This window comes from Marmota marmota, unplaced genomic scaffold, assembly GCF_001458135.2.
Source record: "Marmota marmota marmota unplaced genomic scaffold, marMar, whole genome shotgun sequence".
In the NCBI taxonomy this organism is placed as follows: Eukaryota; Metazoa; Chordata; class Mammalia; order Rodentia; family Sciuridae; genus Marmota; species Marmota marmota.
Window position 1 is genome coordinate 6826320 of NW_026000102.1, and position 17993 is coordinate 6844312.

At 62.9% G+C, this 17993-nt stretch overlaps 1 protein-coding gene across 1 annotated transcript in view; it reads left to right on the top strand.

Annotated features, from left to right (window-relative positions):
• Positions 1 to 17993, top strand: part of Megf6 (multiple EGF like domains 6) — a 94503-nt gene that overhangs the window by 58804 nt on the left and 17706 nt on the right. Inside the window, exons 5-10 of the mRNA XM_048783761.1 lie at positions 5512 to 5634; positions 13449 to 13574; positions 14778 to 14900; positions 15787 to 15909; positions 16080 to 16217; positions 17905 to 17993. The exon at positions 17905 to 17993 is cut by the window's right edge and continues 25 nt beyond it. Of these exons, the coding sequence (XP_048639718.1) occupies positions 5512 to 5634; positions 13449 to 13574; positions 14778 to 14900; positions 15787 to 15909; positions 16080 to 16217; positions 17905 to 17993 (722 nt within the window). The remainder of the gene's footprint in view (positions 1 to 5511; positions 5635 to 13448; positions 13575 to 14777; positions 14901 to 15786; positions 15910 to 16079; positions 16218 to 17904) is intronic.

Genomic DNA, 17993 nt, shown 5'->3' on the forward strand with positions numbered 1-17993 from the left:
GCGGGCGGGACCAGGGTGCCCGCTCTGGCGCGTGCTCCTTTTGTTTCCTCTGATTTTCAAAGTTTGCGCCCGGCCGCTGACAGCGCAGAGGCTGAAGGGAGCAGGATGGGGCAGTGCCAGGCAGGCAGCCCCTGCCTTCAGGACAGGGCCCCTCTGTCCTGAGGACGCATACATTCGCATCCCTCTGGTTGTTCCGGCTGCTGACAGCAGGGACAGACGTCACTTGGCCCGAAGGAAGAAAAACACCCTTGCCTTTGCTTGGGTGGCAGGAGTTCCCCTCCGATGCCCCAGCAGCTCTGAGAGTCAAGTGAGAAGGCAGAGAGAGAGGTCCTCAGGGACTCTGAGCTGTCTCCTGTCCAGGGTCCCAAGTGGCCGGGACCCTCCTGGCCGGGTGTGGGTGTGTGGCAGGTGCCATCCTTTCTGCCCTCACCCTCCGAGGCCTCACAGGCCAGCAGAGGGGGGCGGCACCCTCCCTGGGAGGCCCTGGGTTTGCAGTCCCAGCAGCTTGTGAGGCAGGAGGCATCCTGACCAAGCCATCCTGCCTCTCTGCAGCTGGCAGCTGCCACACTGGACTGGCCTCCTTCTCTGTGGCTCCACAGAGCCTGGAGGTGGGCATCCTGAGGACTGTGAGGTGGAGGGTGTGGCGTGTGGCTCCCAGTGAGGCGGCACCTGGAGAGGCAGGGGCCATCAGCGCTGCCTGCCAAGCCCTCAAGCCCTCACAGTCTCCTGAGTATGGCTCCTTAGAGGACTCCCTTGGGGCAGGTCTTACCTCTCATGCCCAAAGTACCTGAGCACTGAGCAGAACCGGCCCATCTCCCTTAATGTGGCCACTTGGCCCAGCTGGGGCCCAGATCCCCCACTCCCCACCCCTCAGGAAGCCCCCCTCCTGCTTGGTGGCACAGACAAGACTAGGCTGGCATGTCAGTGCACCACCAGGGGCACAGGTGCCTTGAGCTGAGTGTGGCTGAGCTCTGGGGAGCGGGGGCTCCTGCCCTGCTCCATGGCCTTCAGAGGGGCAGGGAGAGAAGAAGGGCCTGTGGGCAGCGGTGTGCCTGTGAGAACCCGTGGCATGCGCGGGGCAAAGCTTGCGGGCAGGGCCCCAGGGGCTCATTTTCCCTGGAGGCTCTGAGAAAGCTTTAGAAGGGTCTTGGGGTGGTCTCCGCAGAGGCAGCTCTCTGCCTGGTGTGTGCTGTGGGGTCTGGAGCTGGCAGCACCTGGGTGAGGGCTGGTGGGCGCCCCCCAGGCTCCCGACAGCTTGCTGTGGTACTCCCAGCCCCAACTTGGCAGGCACTACAGTTCTCACCCAGCCAGCCTGGGTTGTCACAGTGATGTCACCATGTGCCAGTGTGTGCTACTGATCCTGTCATGAGGCTGCCAAGTCCTCAGTCACTTATAGCCACTGAGGGCTGCAGCAAGACCACAGGACATCTCTGTGGCGCCCTGGCCTGGCTGTGCCGAGACCCCACCAGTTGGCCCCTCCAGATGGTGCTTCCTGGGTTTTCCCTGGGCTGCTCTGAGGGAGATGGGGCAGAGTGGGTTTGCCCCTGGGCCAGCCTGGCGTCCCTGGAGTGAGCAGCTCCATCCGACTTGAAGGTAAACATGGGGACATCTGTGTCCTTGCTCCTTTCAGCCCTCACCCTCCGTTCAGCTTGGGCCCCTTGTGCTGCAGGAGGATATTCCTGCTAGAGTCACAGAGCCTGAGGTGCCTGCGCTCTGCCGGCCCTGCTGGGCATCTCAGAGTTGGTCCCTCTGCATGACCCCATCTGCACTGCGTGTGTGTAGGCAGAGTGGCACCAGAGAGTCGACGGAGCCAAGCTTCAGCAGGTGCTGGGGGCAGACAGCGCTCCTGTGGGCCTGGCCACATGGATGGTGCTTGAAAGGACACAGTGGGCCTCCGTGTGGGAGCTGATGCATCTGCCCAGAGCTGACCTTTGGGAACTGAGGGTCGCCAGCTTGCGTGGTCTGAATCTGCAGAGGCCCTGAGCTAACAGTCAGGGAGCTCCGTGTCCCTCCAGTGGCCACGTCGGGTTTCCCCACCTCGGTGATTGAAAACAACAGATGTTACCTGACAGCTCTGAGGTCAGAGTCCAAAATGGACTAAAATCAAGGCAGGCAGGACTGGTCCCTTTGGAGGCTACAGGGAAGGGTAGCAGCTTTGGCTTCCTGAGCCCCTCCTGCACCCTCAGAGCCGCAGCGAAGGGCCTTCTGGTCTGTCTGGCCTCTGCTCCTGTTGCCACAGGCCCTCCTCCGGCTCAGCCTTCCTTCCTCCCTCTCAGCTTCCGGTTGCTTTGTCCCACCTGGGTAACCCAGGATGCTCTGTCAACTGAGACCCTCCACTCGGTCCCAACTGCAAAGTCTCTCTAAGGTTCTGGGGACGAGGCTCTTTGGTTTTCTTTCTTTGGTGCTGGGGATTGAACCCGGGGGTGCTCTACTACTGAGCCACCTCCCCGGCCCTTTTAATTTCTTAAACCTCAGACTTGCAGTCTTCCTGCCCGGCCCCAGAGTCTGTGGGACTGCAGGTCTGTGCTACATGCAGCACACACTACACGAAGGCCCTGTGCCTGTGGCTGCCCAGGTACAGCCAGAGCCGCGGCAGGCTCAGCAATCTGGGGGTGGCTCTGCTCTGCCACAATGTCGGCCCACCTTGGAAGTTCAGGGTAGGGGGACACGCAGGGGCCCATGGAGTGGAGAGCCCTGCCTGGCTGACCCAATGCCCACCTTCCTGTAAGGGGGATTATCTCCATTCACAGAGGCCTGGTTCTCAGAGCTGGGGGACCCCAGAAAATCATCTGGCCACATGCCATCCTGTGGGGAGACCCCCAAACCCTCTAGCCCTGGACTGACTTTCTGGGTCTAGATGCTGACTGTGGGACCAGAAGCCATGTGCTATTTCAGGGTGCCCTGTGTGCGCCCTGTCATGGACTCCCTCTCCTGGCATGGCAGTTCCGAATCCCCACACAGAAGTTTCATGACCAGGAAGGGCTTGGGGCTGGGTCCATGAGCCAGGCAGGCCTGGGTCTGTGTACTTGAGGAGGGAGCTGGGGCTAGGAGAGAGGAGTGCCGGGGTGGGGGACTGGGAGCTGAGTGTTCCTGTCTGCACTGCAGGAGGCTGCGGCTAGCCATCACCGTGCAGGTGGGTGTGAGCAGGGAGGCACTGGCTGTGCAGGGTCAGTGCAGCCCAGGAGTGGGGAGCCAGCCAACGGCCCTGCTGACCTTACCTTTGCAGCCAGCAGGGCCCAGTCCTGGGCCGGCCCCGGGGCTCCAGGGAACCCTGTGGCTGAGTGCCTCCCTCACTGTCCCGATAGCTGGGCGAGAACACAGCCTCCAGGGCTGGCCAGCTCTTAATAAGCACCTACTGTTTGCCTGACCATGCGCTGCTGTGTGATTCACCGTCACCTTTTAGGGATCTGGGCTGGGGGAGCCCTGAGCCCTCTGGGTGTGGGGGGGTGCTGTTTCCCACCCCCACAACTGACTCTCCCATCGTGGGGGTCAGGGTCCCGACCCCACTATGCCCTGGGTCCCTCTGTCTTTTTGGGGTCCTGCTGGGGGCCACTTTGTTTTTAAGCTTCCCGAGAATCCTTCTGGCCTCCCTCTGACTTCCTGTAGGCAGCCTCAGGGCCTAGGAGGGACCCTGGAGTCTGTCCAGAGCAACTGTGGCCTGTGCGTGGAGCAGATGGTCCTGGAGGCCCAGGCAGAGACGCAGGCCTGCTGGGGTTCTTCTGCGTTGTCTGGTGGCAGCAGACACAGGACTGAAGTCCACACCTATTGTTCAGGCAAGGTGACCCTTCATCTGCCAGCCTCACTAACCCAGACCAGTGTCCCCGATCAGAAAGGCTGCCCCTCAGCTGTGCCCAGGGCATTGTGGCACTTCAAAGCCTCCACCATGTCCAGAGGCCCAGGACCTCCAGGAGAGAGCTCCTGAATTATTGTTTTTTTTCCTTTTTGGTTCTGGGACTGAACCCAGGTGTGCTCTACCACTGACCCACATCCTCAGCCCTTTTTTATTTTTATTTTGAGACAGGGTCTCTCTAAGTTGCTGAGGCTGGCCTCAAACTTGGAATTTTCCTGCCTCAGCCTCCTGAGTCACTGGGATTACAGTCGTGCCCCACTTCACAAGCCTCCCCTGGAATTCTTCTGGATTTCTTAGCATTAAAGGGGTCACCGGAGTGCTCTGGGCAGTGCTGGGCAGGGGGTCCACCAGGAGGTGTGCACACTGGTGTTGGGGATGACCCCACTTTCTGTGCTCTGTTTCACCTGCCTCCCTCTCTGGCTGGAAGTTCGTCCATCTTGACAGATGGAAGGCCGGAGGGCAGGGCAGGAGGCTGGGCACCCTGAGCCTTCTGCACACCCGTGCTTTCCTGATGCAGTCCTGACGGGGTGACAAGGCCTGGGGTGCAGCGTCCTGGCCTCCAGCCCCGGAGAAGGGCCCCAGGAAAGGCTCTTTCCCAAGCCTCCAGTTCACATCCTGTCCTATCTGCTTGCCCTTTGGCCTGAGCCATGGTGCTGGGGTGCTGGGGTGGGCGGCCATTGAGCAGCAGGTGGGCGGCAGAGGGGGCATGTGTGCTGGGCTGCCGTCTGCTGCCCTTGTTCTCTGTGGCTAGCAGAGACCCCACCCACCAGCTCCCAGGTGTGGAAGTCAAGGCTGCCTTCTTCCTCCTTTCTGACCTCCCTTCCTGTACCCTTGGCCCAGGATTTCTAGATCTGAGCCCTGCTGGAGGTGCTGCCCCCAGGCGGTGGGAGGGCCTGAGAGGGCCAGGCTGCTCAGGTGGCATGTGGCAGGGGCAAGGTAGGAGGGGCCTCAGGACTGGCATCGCTCAGGGGCTGCTGTCCTCCTGGCCCAGCAGGGGAGAGGGGCCGGGAGGGGGCACCCAGTCTGGATTGCTGCATTCGTGTCCTGGGGCTGTTGTAATAAGAGGCCACGTGGCTCGAGATCCCTGGAGCCAGGAGGCCAGGATTCCCAGGGCCTCTCGGAGTGTGTGGGGTCCTTCCTGCCTCGTCCTTCCCACCCCTGGCGGCGGCCGTGGATGCCCAGGTTGTGGCCTCCTCACTGCGTTCTGCTGGGTCTCCACTCGCCCTTTCCCAGAATGACCCCCACCCTCCCCTTAGCGCACCTGCAAAGCACAGGTTACAGAGGGACGTGTACTGGGCGTGCTTGGGCCAGGACACCACCCCCACCCTGCTGTGGCTTTGCCTCAGCCTGGGGGCGGGGTTGAGGGGCATCAGCTTCTGGGCTCGTGGGCCACGGTGGAGTGGACCTGGGCTCCAGGGGACAGGCTGTGCTCCCTGCTCAGCCTTGAGGTGCTGGGGCCTTACCTCCCCAGCCTGCTCCCCTCTGCTGCACCCCATCTCCCATCGGGCCAGAGGTGGCAGCTCTTCCTGCCCACACATGCCAGCCGGTGGGGAGGATGGGCCCTGCCTCTGCACTCTGGCTCTGCAAGCATGGGCTGGGGCTCGGGAGGCTGTTCTGGCCTGGTGGGTACCTGGCTGGTAATCCTGCCCCTCCCTGCCCAGATGTGGACGAGTGCCGTGTGCACAACGGAGGCTGCCAGCACAGGTGTGTCAACACGCCCGGTTCCTACCTCTGCGAGTGCAAGCCTGGTTTCCGGCTCCACGCCGACGGCAGGACCTGCCTGGGTAAGTGCTACCTGGGGACCCTGTCTGCCTCTGACCTCGGCTGCCCTGTGCTCCTGGGTGTGCCAGGTCTGGGGAAGGCCCCGTCCCTGCCCCCGTGGGGCTGAGGCCTGACTGGGCTCTCACTGGGCATGGCCTCGGTGGCCTCAGCTGTCACTGTAGAGGGAGTGTGGCTGCCACTGAATGTGGCCCTGTCCTGCTGTGGGGCATGACGGCTCCACCCCGGTGAGGTGAGGCCAGGCTGCAGCAGGTGAAGAGTGTGTCCCGAGGCGCTGACTCAGGTCCCTGAGACCCCAGGCTTCCCTCCCTCTGCAGCCTGCCCAGTTCCATTGGAAAGCCGAAGCTGCCTGTGGTGGTCACTCAGCAGGACGCAGGCCAGGCTGTGCTGCCCTCGAGACTCGGAGCCTCAGGCTGCTCTCCAGCAGTCAGGGAGGCTGCCTGGGTCCCGTGGAAGGCAGGCACGTGAGCCGTGCCTGACCTGCAGAGCTGGCTTCTCGGGGACTCAGAGTGTGCGCTGCGGTAGGTGGGGAGTGGGGCGTGAGCCCCTGGCGCCCAGGGTCCTCTCAGCATCTACTGTGAGCTCAGTGGCGCCTGAGGACACAGACTTGGCCTCCACCACTAGGGGAGGCAAAGGGAGGTCCAGGAGCAGCCGAGCAAGGGGGCTGCCCAGGGATCTGGTGAAGAGCAGTGCTGCCCCGCACTCTGCCCCGGCTCTGGACGCAGTGCTCTGGGGATGGGCCTGACCCTCTCGCTGGCCTCTAGGGGGCACGTGGAGTTGTCCTCTAGGGGACTGAATGAGACGCCCCTCTTTCCACCCTGGAGATCCAGAGTGGAGCCCGGGCTCCCTCCTGGTCCTGGCTGCTGTGTGGCTGGCAGCCTGCCAGCCCCAGGGGGCCGCTCCCCCACATGCAGCACATGTCCTTCGCTGCTCCGGGAGCCAGGCAGCTGCCCTGGGCGGGAGAGCAGAAGCAGCTGCAGGAATGTTGTGACGCGCTTCAGGGCAGATGAGCCGGGGCTGAGCCCAGCCGGCTGCCCGCTGCTGCTCCTGGGAGCCCTGGCAGGGGCTCAGTGGCCTTGGGTCCCCTGGTCCCCTGCGGCCTCCTAGAAGAGTGGCTTTGGGAGGGACGTGTCCTCCCACTCCCTTTAGATAGGGTCATCTTTGGGGTCTGAGGTGGGGTCCCCTGCTGCTGGCTCCCTGCTGTCGTGGGGTGGGACACTCACTCCCATCCCGGTTCCCACTGCCTGATAGGTCGCCTTCCCTGAGATGCTCCCAAAGGGACCAGGACCAGGGTGGGAGGGGTCATTAACCTGCAGAAATGAGGGATGCTCCTTAGGTCTGGAGTGAGCTGCTGGCCTCAGGCAGCCCAGGAAGCATGCCCCTCAGCCTGGCCTGTCCCCTGCCCCCTCTGCCCACTGCTGTCTGGGCCATTCCTGGACCTAGGCCATCTGGGATCTGCGCACTGGGGCCAGAAGTCTTCCCAGGCACAGGTGTGTTTTAAAGGGTCTCTGCAGAGTCAGATGCCAGGCCTCCTGGCTGTGGGGAGCCTCTGGGACCCCCAGCCCTCCTGGCTGTCCCAACACTACGCCTGTTTGAGTGGTTGGGCTCTCCAGAGCTTCAACACCTTCCAGGTACTGGTGCCCACCTGCAGGCCTCTCCCAGCTGAAGGTCCAGCTGGGACTCAGGCACTTTGGTGGGCTGCAGGGTAGTGACCTCAGATTCTCCCTGGACTGCAACTCTCAGAAAGGGTTTCATGCAGTGGACTGTCCCTGTGAGATATATCTGAGGGCTGTAGAGCGAGGACTGTCCTCGTGGGACACTCACCTCGCTGGTGGGCACTCACCACGCCAGCTCCCCCGGCACCACCCTGTGACTCGGGGCTGATGGCCTCGGCCGAGTTGAGCTGGGAAACACCTTCCTCTCCTGGCAAGACTCCGGTAGTGACCTGGGGACACAGGAGATTGGCCCTGTTCTCAAGCCACCTTTGCCGGCGCACACCCAGACCCCTTTCCCAGGGCTTTCTGGGACACTGGAACTTGTCCCCGTCTGGTGGCCTCCCTTTCCACAGTCCATGCGTCTGGCTGTTGGTGGGTTCCTGTATCTGGAGTTCCTGAGAGTCTGGGCCTCCCATGGGCCTGCTGGCCTGGGTCCACCAGGAGCTATCTTCCCTGTGGGCAACTGAGAGGCTGTAAGAGTGGACATGGGGTCTTCTGGGGACTTCTGGGAATTTCAGGGTGTCTCTGAGTCCCTTCTTGTTGATGAGGGACTTGTTCCTGGCTGCCGTTTTCCTGAGATGCTGGCCTGGGAGTGGAGGTAGCTGCACAGTCAGGTCATGGGTGAGGGACTTCCCTTCAGAAGTTAGGGGGTCTCCCCATCAATTTTCCTGGGTCCTAAAGGGCACTGCCCAGGCCATGCCAGGCTCGAGGGGGATGGGTTAGACTTCCTGCCCTTCTCAGCCCTCCCTTCCCCCAGGGCGCCCAGGGTGGGGCGGAGCTGTGGTCCTCCTTCTGGTTCACAGTGGCACCCTCTGCCTGAATTGCAGTAGGTCCTCAGTGGACGTGTACAGGAAGAATTAACACAGGCGCCGCGCTCTCCCCATGGGGCCAGCTGCCGGCAGGCTACACAGCTGGAGCTCAGCTGCAGCCGTGGGCTCCTCCTGGCAGGAGGGTGCTGCGAGCTCCCCTGGGGCTTGGCAGGAGGCAGGGGCTCACCCACAGCCCGGGCCCCCATGGCTTCAGCTCCCCTCTCCCCAGCAGCAGCTCAGAGTGGGGACTTGAGGCTGGGGGCGGAAGGTGCCAGAGGGCTCGGCCTTCTTCCTGCAGTGCGACGTGGGAGTCTCAGGGTGGGCCCCCTCGCGGGCTGAGGGACCTGGGAAGACCTCAGAGGAGGCGGCTTTTGAGGGGGGCCTAGAAACACATTTGAACTCACCTCCAGGGCAGGGGGAGAGGACGGAAGTGCATGAGCTGCGTATCCCTGATTCCAGATGATCTTACGGGAAGAAAATGCAGAAGGTTCCGTTTCCATTCTGAACAACAGAAGCCTACGAGGACCTTGCAAGTCAGCCCCTGGTGTGGGGGAACCTTGTTCCTGCCCAGGAGCCAGCATCCTGGGGGACTGCGTTGCCCAGGGTGCCTCCTGGGGTGCCCCATTTCTGGGATGCGGAGAGCAGGGCCCCGCCAGGCCCAAGGGCTGGTCCAGGCTTTCCAAGCACAGGGGCCTGAGCCAGCGCCTGCTCTCCCCGGTGACGGGAAGGGGACAGGCGGTGGTTTGGCTGATGGTCTGGGACTGTCACCCTTGTTTTCCATGACATCTTGCAGAGCACCAGTGTGCAAAACAGCCCCAGATCTTCAACACTTCGCTCAGGGGAACCTTCTGCCTCTGTGGGGCCGGGATGCTCTGAGCCGGCACGCCCCCTGCCTGGTGGCCCAGGGGCCAGCCTCTCTGACCTTCTGGACTCTGGCCTAGACATGTCTGTCTCCTCCTGTCCCCTGGGTTGAGCAGTGGGGCCCGTCTGAGGACCCACAGATGTCACTGGCTCAACCCACAGAGGTCCCCTTCAGGTGCAGTGCCCTGGCCAGGCCCACGACTTTGTCCTCCTCCTCCTCTGGGATGGACGCCCCTGCGGAGGGCTCTGCTGTCAGCTTGCAGGCCCCTGGTGGCCTGGCTGCCCCTGCCTGTGTGCCCCACCCAAGAGTCAGATGCAGCCAGTGTGTGCATGGCTGGACGGGATTCGCCGTCCGCCTGGCTCTGTCCCTCCCGCAGACCTTGGGGCCGACCCCTCCGTCCCCAGGCCTGGGTCATCTGTGAGGACAGCGAGGGACTGCACAGGCCCTGCTTCCCCTTTGGCTCCTTCTGGGGGGCAGACTCCTCAGCCCAGGCCCGGGCTGGGTGCAGAACCTGTGGGGAAGGCCGGGCAGCAGAGCTGGGGGTGCAGATGAGAGAGCTCCCAGGGTTAGTCAGCGAGCCCAGTGAGGACCCGAGTGGCGTGGGGAGGTCGAGGAATGACTGGGGCCTGCAGTGGCCCTCACAGATGCCACGCACTGCTTGGGCTGTGGGCACAGTCCTGCCCCCTGGACCTTCATATCTGCTGGATGAGACCAAGACTGATTTAAATGACAAACCAGACATTTTCACAAATGAAAGAAAAAAAAAAGGGATGTTGCTCGCAGGACTTCCCGTAGGATCAGGGAATGGAGGAGGGCTCTGGGCAGGGCAGTGGCTGGCACAGCTGGGTTGGCGGAGGGCGTGGGGGTGCGTGTTGCTCTCCCTGCTGCTGTTGTCGCCTCTCCAGGCCACACTGAAGGGTCCTGGTGCTGTCTGTGGCCAGGACAGGGGAGGGCGGCATGACTGGTGGGGTCACGGGTGCCACCCCTGCTGATCTCCATGGTGCCCTTGGGAGGGCAGCAGTGGGCCGCCTGCAGGTGCCCCCACGGTGTGTTCAGTGCGCACTGGCAGCCAGGAGGCCCCCTTTAGAGAGAGCTGGGGTGGGGGCAGGATGCCCAAGGCAGGGGCTGCCCATGGGCAGAAGGGGTTGAATGCCCGTCCTCTCCTGCCTCCCTGGCTCTGCCCCAGTGGAGGGCTTCCTAGAAGGAAGGGTGCGGTGGCTGGGTGGGGGGCCTTCTCTGGACCCCGAGACCACACTCATCAGAGGGTAGTGACTACAGAACCTCGTGACATCAGGAGGACCAGAGCTGCCCGGGGTCAGCCCCAAACCACAGTGCTGGGCTGGAGCTCTGGCAGAGTGAGCTGGCGGGCATGGCATGCTGTAGGCAGAGGCCTTCTGTGGTGTGGCCCATGGTGACCAGCTCCCGGTGGCCTGGAGGCCAAGACCTTGCCAGCAGAGTTGCCCCCAGTCCACCTTGGACAGCCCCACCTGCTGAGCCTCCTGAGGCTGCAACAGTGCCCTCTGTCCAGCAAGCTGGAGCAGGTTCTTGGCCTATAGGAAGCGAGTTTTCCAGGGTGTCCAGTTTCCTCCTCCTTTTGCAGGGGTGGGTGCCCACGTGTCCACCGGTGATGCCTGCTGGCCGAGGCGGATTTGCAGCTTGACTCTCGGGTCCTGCAGGCAGCCTGGCCGGAGGGCAGTGCCTCCAGTCTGCAAGCCAGGAGTCAGGGAGCACGGGTCAGTGTGGGCTTCCGTGCCGGGACGCCAGGGACTGGGTGACTTACACAGTGGAGGTTCATGTTCTCGCTGTCACAGCTGCTGGAGGTCAGAGATGAAGGTGCTGGCAAATCTGGGTCCTGCAGGATCAGGGCCCCACCTGCCTGACCTCACTCTACCTTCATCCCCTCCAGAAGGACCCTGGCTCCAAATGTGGTTGCATTGGGGTTAGGGCTTCAACAAATGTGTCTTTGAGGGAGAAACATCAAGTTCCAAACACCCTGTGTCCCCAGCTGTATTCACTTGGGTCTTCTCTGGACATGGGCATGGACCTAAGCCAGGCCCTGGTGGGGAAGGCCCCAAGATGAGGGCCGAAGACGGGCAGGACTGGCTCCGCTCCCCAGGACTGCACACACAGCGGCAGACCCCGCTGCCTGTAGCTTTCCCTTTGAGATACACCACTTCTGTGGTGTAGAGGTGGAAGGGAATCGGCGGTCATGGAGGCAGCTCCATGAGCATGTGCCTGTGCACAGGGAGGCAGGGAGGGCCTGTCCCACCAAGGCCAGTCCCCAGGCCCTGCCTTCTGATGAACGCACCTAGCTTTCACCTAGCTTCAGGTCTGAGCTTGGCTGAGTCTTTGGTGTGGCTGGTGTAGGATCCCTGGGCTGTATGTCCCACAGCTGGGGCTCAGTGGCCAGACTGCCTGGGAACAGCCCCACAGGCTGGCCTCTGCACTGGGGAATCTGCCTCTCAGCCTTCTGGGAATCCCCCACGCAGGATGAGCAGAGGACACTGGCTCGGCTCCCTGGTGTGCACAGCTTGAGAGCATCTGGGGTGTCCCAATTCTGTGAAGCAGAGGACCAGAGGACAAGCTCTGTCCTGGGACTCTAGGCTGCACAGGGACCCCAGCCCCTCCCTTGCGTCTGCCCCTGGTAGGGAGCCTGCATGAGGACCCCAGGCCCTCCCCTGTGTCTGCCCCTGCTGGGCTCACCCTTGGGCCCACCTCAGGGGCTACGCCCCTCTGGGGGTACTGAGGAGAAGTCCCTTCCAGTCTTGCACAGCCCCTTGGGTCCTTGTCGTCCGTGGTCCGTGCTCCCTGCTCGCCTGCAGGCTCTGCCCCTCTGAGCCTGCTGGTCTGCCTGCTGGTCTGCCAGACGCATCTGGTTCCCATTAGGCTGCTGAGGAGGGGTGCCGTTGGTGTGGTGAGCACAGATGAACAGAGTCCCCAGGAATGTGGGGCCAGCTCAGGTCATGTGGCTCGGGAGCCCTGAAGGGAGGGCCAGGGCTGAGCAGAGCTGGAGAGGTGAGGTTGGCTGGGTGGGGGGCAGAGTTGGGGAGGGGGCCCCGGCTGACAGGCTTGCCTCGGTTCTGTGGGGGATTGCTGCAGTTCTGCCCTGCTTGAGTGTGCCACAGCCACAGGGTGACCACTGCCTCCCCTGCAGCAGCTTTGCTCGGGTACTCGTGGTGGGGGGACCCTGGGCAGTGCTCTCCAGCATGGTCGTGGGGAGGCAGGCGCTCTGGCGAGTGCTGTGGTTTCTGAGCCAGCTTGCTCCAGGGAAGCCCGGCTCTGGCCAACAGCTCCCCGGGTTCACGGAGCCCCAGCAGCTCACGTGCTCCACACGGCACCACCTTGGCCTCCAGCGCCTGCTCCTCCGTGGTGCCAGCCCTGGCCCCCAATCCTATATGCCATGACTGTCACTGTTTCCCAAACTCGGGCCAGGCCGGCTGCCCCCGGGGTTGGCAGCATCTCCACCCTAGGCAGCATTGTGGGGTGACACCTGGCCCCCACACTCAGTGCTTTGGTAACGGGGCTCAGGTTGGCTCGGACAGCACAGCTCTGGCGCAGGCCTGGCGGCAGACGGTCTTACCCGCCTGGCCGGGGAGCAGCACATATTTGTGGTTTCCCTGCTGAGCTTGGGGCCAATTCCTCTCTAACCACAAGGCGATTGCCAGAGACTTGATTGTAACCAAATCTGTACCAAGGAGCTGGCTGCTGCTTCTGGTGGAGGCACAGGGCCACCTGGGCCAGCCAAGGCCATGCCTGCTATCCATCCGTGGGGTACACAGCTCCCCACTGGGCCACTGTCGCCACGGGGCCTGTGCCTGAGGGGCTCAAGCATGAAGGATGGGGATGCAGCCTCTGCCTGTGGCCTCACCTGGTACCATCCTTGTGACCTCTGAGGGGACTGGGCACTGGGATCCAGTTCCAGTGAGGCGTGGCCCTTCTAGGGTGGGAAGGGGCGGCTCCTGTGTCCTAGGAGCTGGTGGCCAGGCCTGCACGCCACAGTGGCCACCCACAGTGGCTCCACACCCACCCCTCTGCCACGTCCTCCAGGGAGCATGCTGGCTGTTCCTGGCCACTGTCCCTCTTGGGCATCTCAGAGGCCTGGGGTTGGCGTCCTCTGGTGGGGAGAGCAGGGCTCTGTTGAGGCAGGACAGTCCGCAGTGCCTCTGTGTCCCGCCCTCAGGAGGGCAGAACTGGAGGGTCCTGAGCACGGCCACCGACCTCCAGACCTGAAGGTGGCTGAGAGCTCCGTCAGCTGAGGCCTGCCGCGCCTGCTCCCAAGGCCCATGAGGCTCCCAGGTCCAGGACAGCGACACAAAGGCAGAGGACCCGGGGGCTGCAGGAGGTGGCTGCCTCGTCCTGCTCCTGCCAGCCTGGGGTGAGGTCTGGAGCAGGCTGTCCCCTCAGCTGACTTGGGCTCCTTTCTGTGTCCCCAGCCGTCAACTCCTGTGCCTTGGGCAATGGCGGCTGCCAGCACCTGTGTGTCCAGCTCACGGTGACGCGTCACCGCTGCCAGTGCCGGCCGGGCTTCCAGCTGCAGGAGGACGGCAGGCGCTGTGTCCGTGAGTGCCACCCTCCTGGGAGGGGCGGGGACTCTGCAGACACCCTGCCCTTCACAGACCTGCCCAGGACCCGAAGCCTGGGCTGGAGAGCTGGGCGGTGGCTGGAGGTGACCCTGTGGGACCTGGTCGAGGAGGGAGGGAGGGTCTGAGCCGGGCCTGTAGGCTGGCTCTGGGGTTGACACCAGGGGCAGGAAGCCAGCATGGGGATGGCACGCCAGACGCCCACCCGGAGCCCAGGCCCTGCGTAGAAGAGGCAGCCAGGCCCCCTCAGCCTGTGCCCGAGGGACCTGGAGCTGCCCGCATGGGGGCTGTGCTGAGAGGGTGGGGCAGAGCAGGAGTGGGACAGGTGCTGAGAGCCCTTCTGCATCCTGGCCCCCGGGGCCTTCCCAGCAGGGTAGTGAGTGAGTGTGGCTCCAGGTCCACGCCAGCCGTGGGCACAGATGGAATGGGTCATGGGGCTGAGAGTCATGGTACCAGGGGGTTAGAGTGCCATGGATGTCTCAGGGATGAGGGGGTCACAGGGCTGGGGGTGACACAGGGTTAGGGATCACAGGATTGGTTGTCACAGGGCTGAGGCTGTCACAGGGCTGGGGGTCACAGGGCTGGGGGTCACAGCTGGGGTGTCACAGGGTTGGGGGTCATAGGACTAGGGGTCACAGGACTGGTTGTCACAGGGCTGAAGTGTGTCACAGGGTGGGGGTCACTGTGCTGGGTGTCACAGGTTGGGATCACAGTGCTGAGGATGTCACAGGGCTGAGGGGGTCACAGGGCTCAGTGTAACAGGACTGTGGGGTCACAGCTGAGGTGTCACAGGGTTAGCGGTCACAGGGCTAAGGGTATCATAGCCGGGGTCCACAGCCCTGGTGTCCACTCTGGCACCTCAGTGCTAAGACAGGACTTTGAAGGGGCTGGCTGACCACTGCTGAAGGCCCTTGTCCGGTTGGGCCTCCCTTCCTGGTGTCCCTCTGGCCTCCTGGGAAGCCCACCGAGTGCTGGGGGTTCATGGGATACAGGTGGCTGGTGTCCCGGTGGATGCTCAGGGGAGCCCTGGCCTTTCCTGAGGCCTTGGGGCTTCCCACATCTGGGAGGAATCCTCGGCCCAGGCTGGAGCAGGAAGCGGCGGGAGGTCCCAGGGCTGGTGTCACCAATCTGCTGGTCCCACCCTGATCCCTCCCCTTCCCCATTCCTCTGTCCACACTGCAGGGAGAAGCCCGTGTGCAGATGGGAATGGCGGCTGCATGCACACGTGCCAGGTGCTGCGGGGCCTTGCCCACTGTGGGTGCCGAGTGGGCTACCAGCTGGCTGCAGACCGCAAGGCCTGTGAAGGTGGGACCCCCGCTCCACCTGCCCATGTCACTGCAGTGTCCCTGGACACGTGGCTCACCTTGCCACCCTTGGGTGACCAGGGTGGAGTGGGTGGGAGGCCGGGTGAGGAGCTGCCTCCAGCAAGGCTCGTTTTGACAGGGGCAGCTGAGGTTTCATTCCGAGGTCTCTTGCAGTGGGCAGCATAGCTGCTGTTGGGAACTGGGGAGAGGGCAGCGGAGTGGGGCTGCCCGAGGAGCCCGGCAGAAACCTGCCACCGTCCCTGGTGCTGTTCTCTGGGGCTCCTTGTTAAATGGTGCTTAGTGTCAGGTCACGGTCGGGAGATATTGGCTGATGGCCTGTCCAGCTGCAGGGCCCTGCTGTGCCTGGGCTCGACCACAGGCCTGGGTGTCCAGTATCCCTGGCTCTCGCCCGTGGCCAGCACGGCTGGGAAGAGCAGCCCTGTGGTGTGTGGCGGCTGTCCTTGGCCCGCGACCTTTGGGCCAGTGATAAGCCAAGGGGTGTCCAGAGAGGCAGTGGTCAGTTTCCATGGTGTCCCATCAGACGGCCAGCTGCCCACAGGGTCTGGAAGTTCGTGCTTCCCCACCCCATGAGGACCAGGAAGTTGCCGCTGGTGTGGAGGTTGAGCCTGTCACTCTGGGTGCAGGTGGCCGCTGCAGGCTCAGTATGAGCCTAGCTCAGGGTCAGCCTCATCCTGAGGAATCTGCTGGGGTGCGGCTGTTGCAGTTGCCCGGACAGCGGAGTTTGGTCCTGACCGCCAGTGTGTGTGGCCCCAGGCCAGCATTACTGTGCCCGGGGTGCCCGTGGTCATGAGCTTCCTCCACTGTCCCTGGGGAGTGAGAAGACATCTCCCGTGCCCTTAGACCTGCCTTTGGTCTCTCTGCTCCAGACGTGGATGAATGTGCCTCGGGACTGGCCCAGTGTGCCCACGGCTGCCTCAACACTCGGGGGTCCTTCAAATGCGTGTGCCACGCAGGCTACGAGCTGGGTGCTGATGGCCGGCAGTGCTACCGTGAGTGGGCAGCGAGCGGCCACTTGGGTGCTGAGGGTGGCCACGTGGCCCTCAGCCCTCAGCCCTCAGCCACTTAGCCGCCCTCAGCCCCCCTGGGCTAGCTTCTGGGCCCATGGGGAGGCCCTGGATTCCAGTCCCCGTCCCCCACCTGCTGGCCTGTCCCGTCACAGGGATCGAGATGGAGATTGTGAACAGCTGCGAGGCCGGCCGGGGCGGCTGCTCCCACGGCTGCAGCCACACCAGCGCAGGGCCCCTCTGCACCTGTCCCCATGGATACGAGCTGGACGAGGACCAGAAGACCTGTGTTGGTAGGAGCGGGTTCCGTCCAGGGCAAGCCGCCTGCCCACTGGACACAGGCTGCCACCCGGGCCTGGGGCTGGGGTGACACCATGACTCGGAGGCCTCCCCTGCCTCCCTGTCCCTGCCCTGGCTGCTTGGGCTGACCAGGGGGTGCTGACCTGGAGAGGGGCAGCGTCACAGTCCAGAAGGACCTGGCTGCCTGCAGGGCACCACCTGACACACTTGGCCCCACCTTGGCCCTGGCTGTGAAGTGTGCTCTGTGTGTGATGTGTGCAGTGTGTGGTAGTGTGCAGGTGTGTGTGGTGGTGTGTGGTGTGTGGTCATGTGCCGTGTATGTGGTTGTGTGCCGTGTGTGGTCGAGTGCAGGTGCGTGGTTGTTTGTGGTGTGTGTGGTTGTGTGCAGAGCATGGTAGTGTGCAGGTGTGTGTGGTCGTGTGCGGTGTGTGGTCATGTGCGGGTATGTGGTAGTGTGCAGCTGTGTGTGGTTTTGTGTGGTGTATGGTCATGTACGGTGTATGGTCGTGTGCAGGTGTGTGTGGTCATGTGCAGTGTGTGGTAGTGTGCAGGTGTGTGTGGTGGTGTGTGGTGTGTGGTCATGTGCGGTGTATGCAGTTGTGTGCGGTGTGTGGTCGAGTGCAGGTGCTTGGTAGTGTGCAGGTGTGTGGTTGTGTGCAGGTGTGTGGTAGTGTGCAGGTGTGTGTGGTTGTATGCGGTGTGTGGTTGTGTGCCGTGTGTGATCGTGTGTGGTCATATGTGGGTGTGTGGTAGTGTGCAGCTGTGTGTGGTTTTGTGTGGTGTGTGGTCGTGTGCAGGTGTGTGTGGTCATGTGTGGTGTGTGGTAGTGTGCAAGTTGTGTGGTTTTGTACAGTATGTGGTCGTGTGCAGTGTGTGGTTGTTTGTGGTCGTGTGCAGGTATGTGGTAGTGTGCAGGTGTGTGTGGTTGTGTGTGGTGTGTGATAGCGTACAGGTGTGTGGTTATGTGCAGTGTATGGTAGTGTGCAGGTGTGTGGTTGTGTGTGGTTGTGTGTAGTATGTGGTTGTGTGCAGGTGTATGTGGTTGTGTGTGGTGTGTGATATATGGTTGTGTGCAGGTGTGTGTGGTCATGCAGGTGTATGGTCGTGTGCGGTGTGTGCTTGTGTGCGGTGTGTGGTAGTGTGCAGGTGTGTGTGGTTGTGTGTTGTGTGTGGTTGTGTGCAGGTGTGTGGTAGTGTGCAGATGTCTGTGGTGGTGTGTGGTCATGTGCAGGTGTGTGTGGGTGTGCAGGTGTGTGTGGGTGTGTGTGGTATGTGGTTGTGTGTGGTGTGTGGTAGTGTGCAGGTGTGTGTGGTAGTGTGCAGGTGTGTGTGGTCGTGTGCAGGTGTGTGGTCGTGTGCAGTGTGTGGTAGTGGGCAGGTGTGTGTAGTTGTGTGCCGTGTGTGACTGTGATTTTGTGTGTGTGTGCAGGTGTGTGACTGTGATTGTGTGTGTGTGTGCAGGTGCGTGTCCCTGGGTGTAGGTGTGAGGCAGTGTGGCTGTCGCAGGTGTGTGTGGAGGTGATGTGGCTATGTGCACAGTGGTTGGAGGGCAGGAGGCTGAAGGCGTGTGTGGCTGTGTGGGCGTGCGGGCGAGCGCATGAGCGTGTGCAGGGTGGTCTGCGGGGCTGTGGGGCGGGTGTGGAGGCGCCGGGTGCCAGTGGCCTGCCGTGTGCCCTGCAGACGTTGACGACTGTGCCGACTCCCCGTGCTGCCAGCAGGTCTGCGCCAACAGCCCCGGCGGGTACGAGTGTGGCTGCTACGCCGGCTAC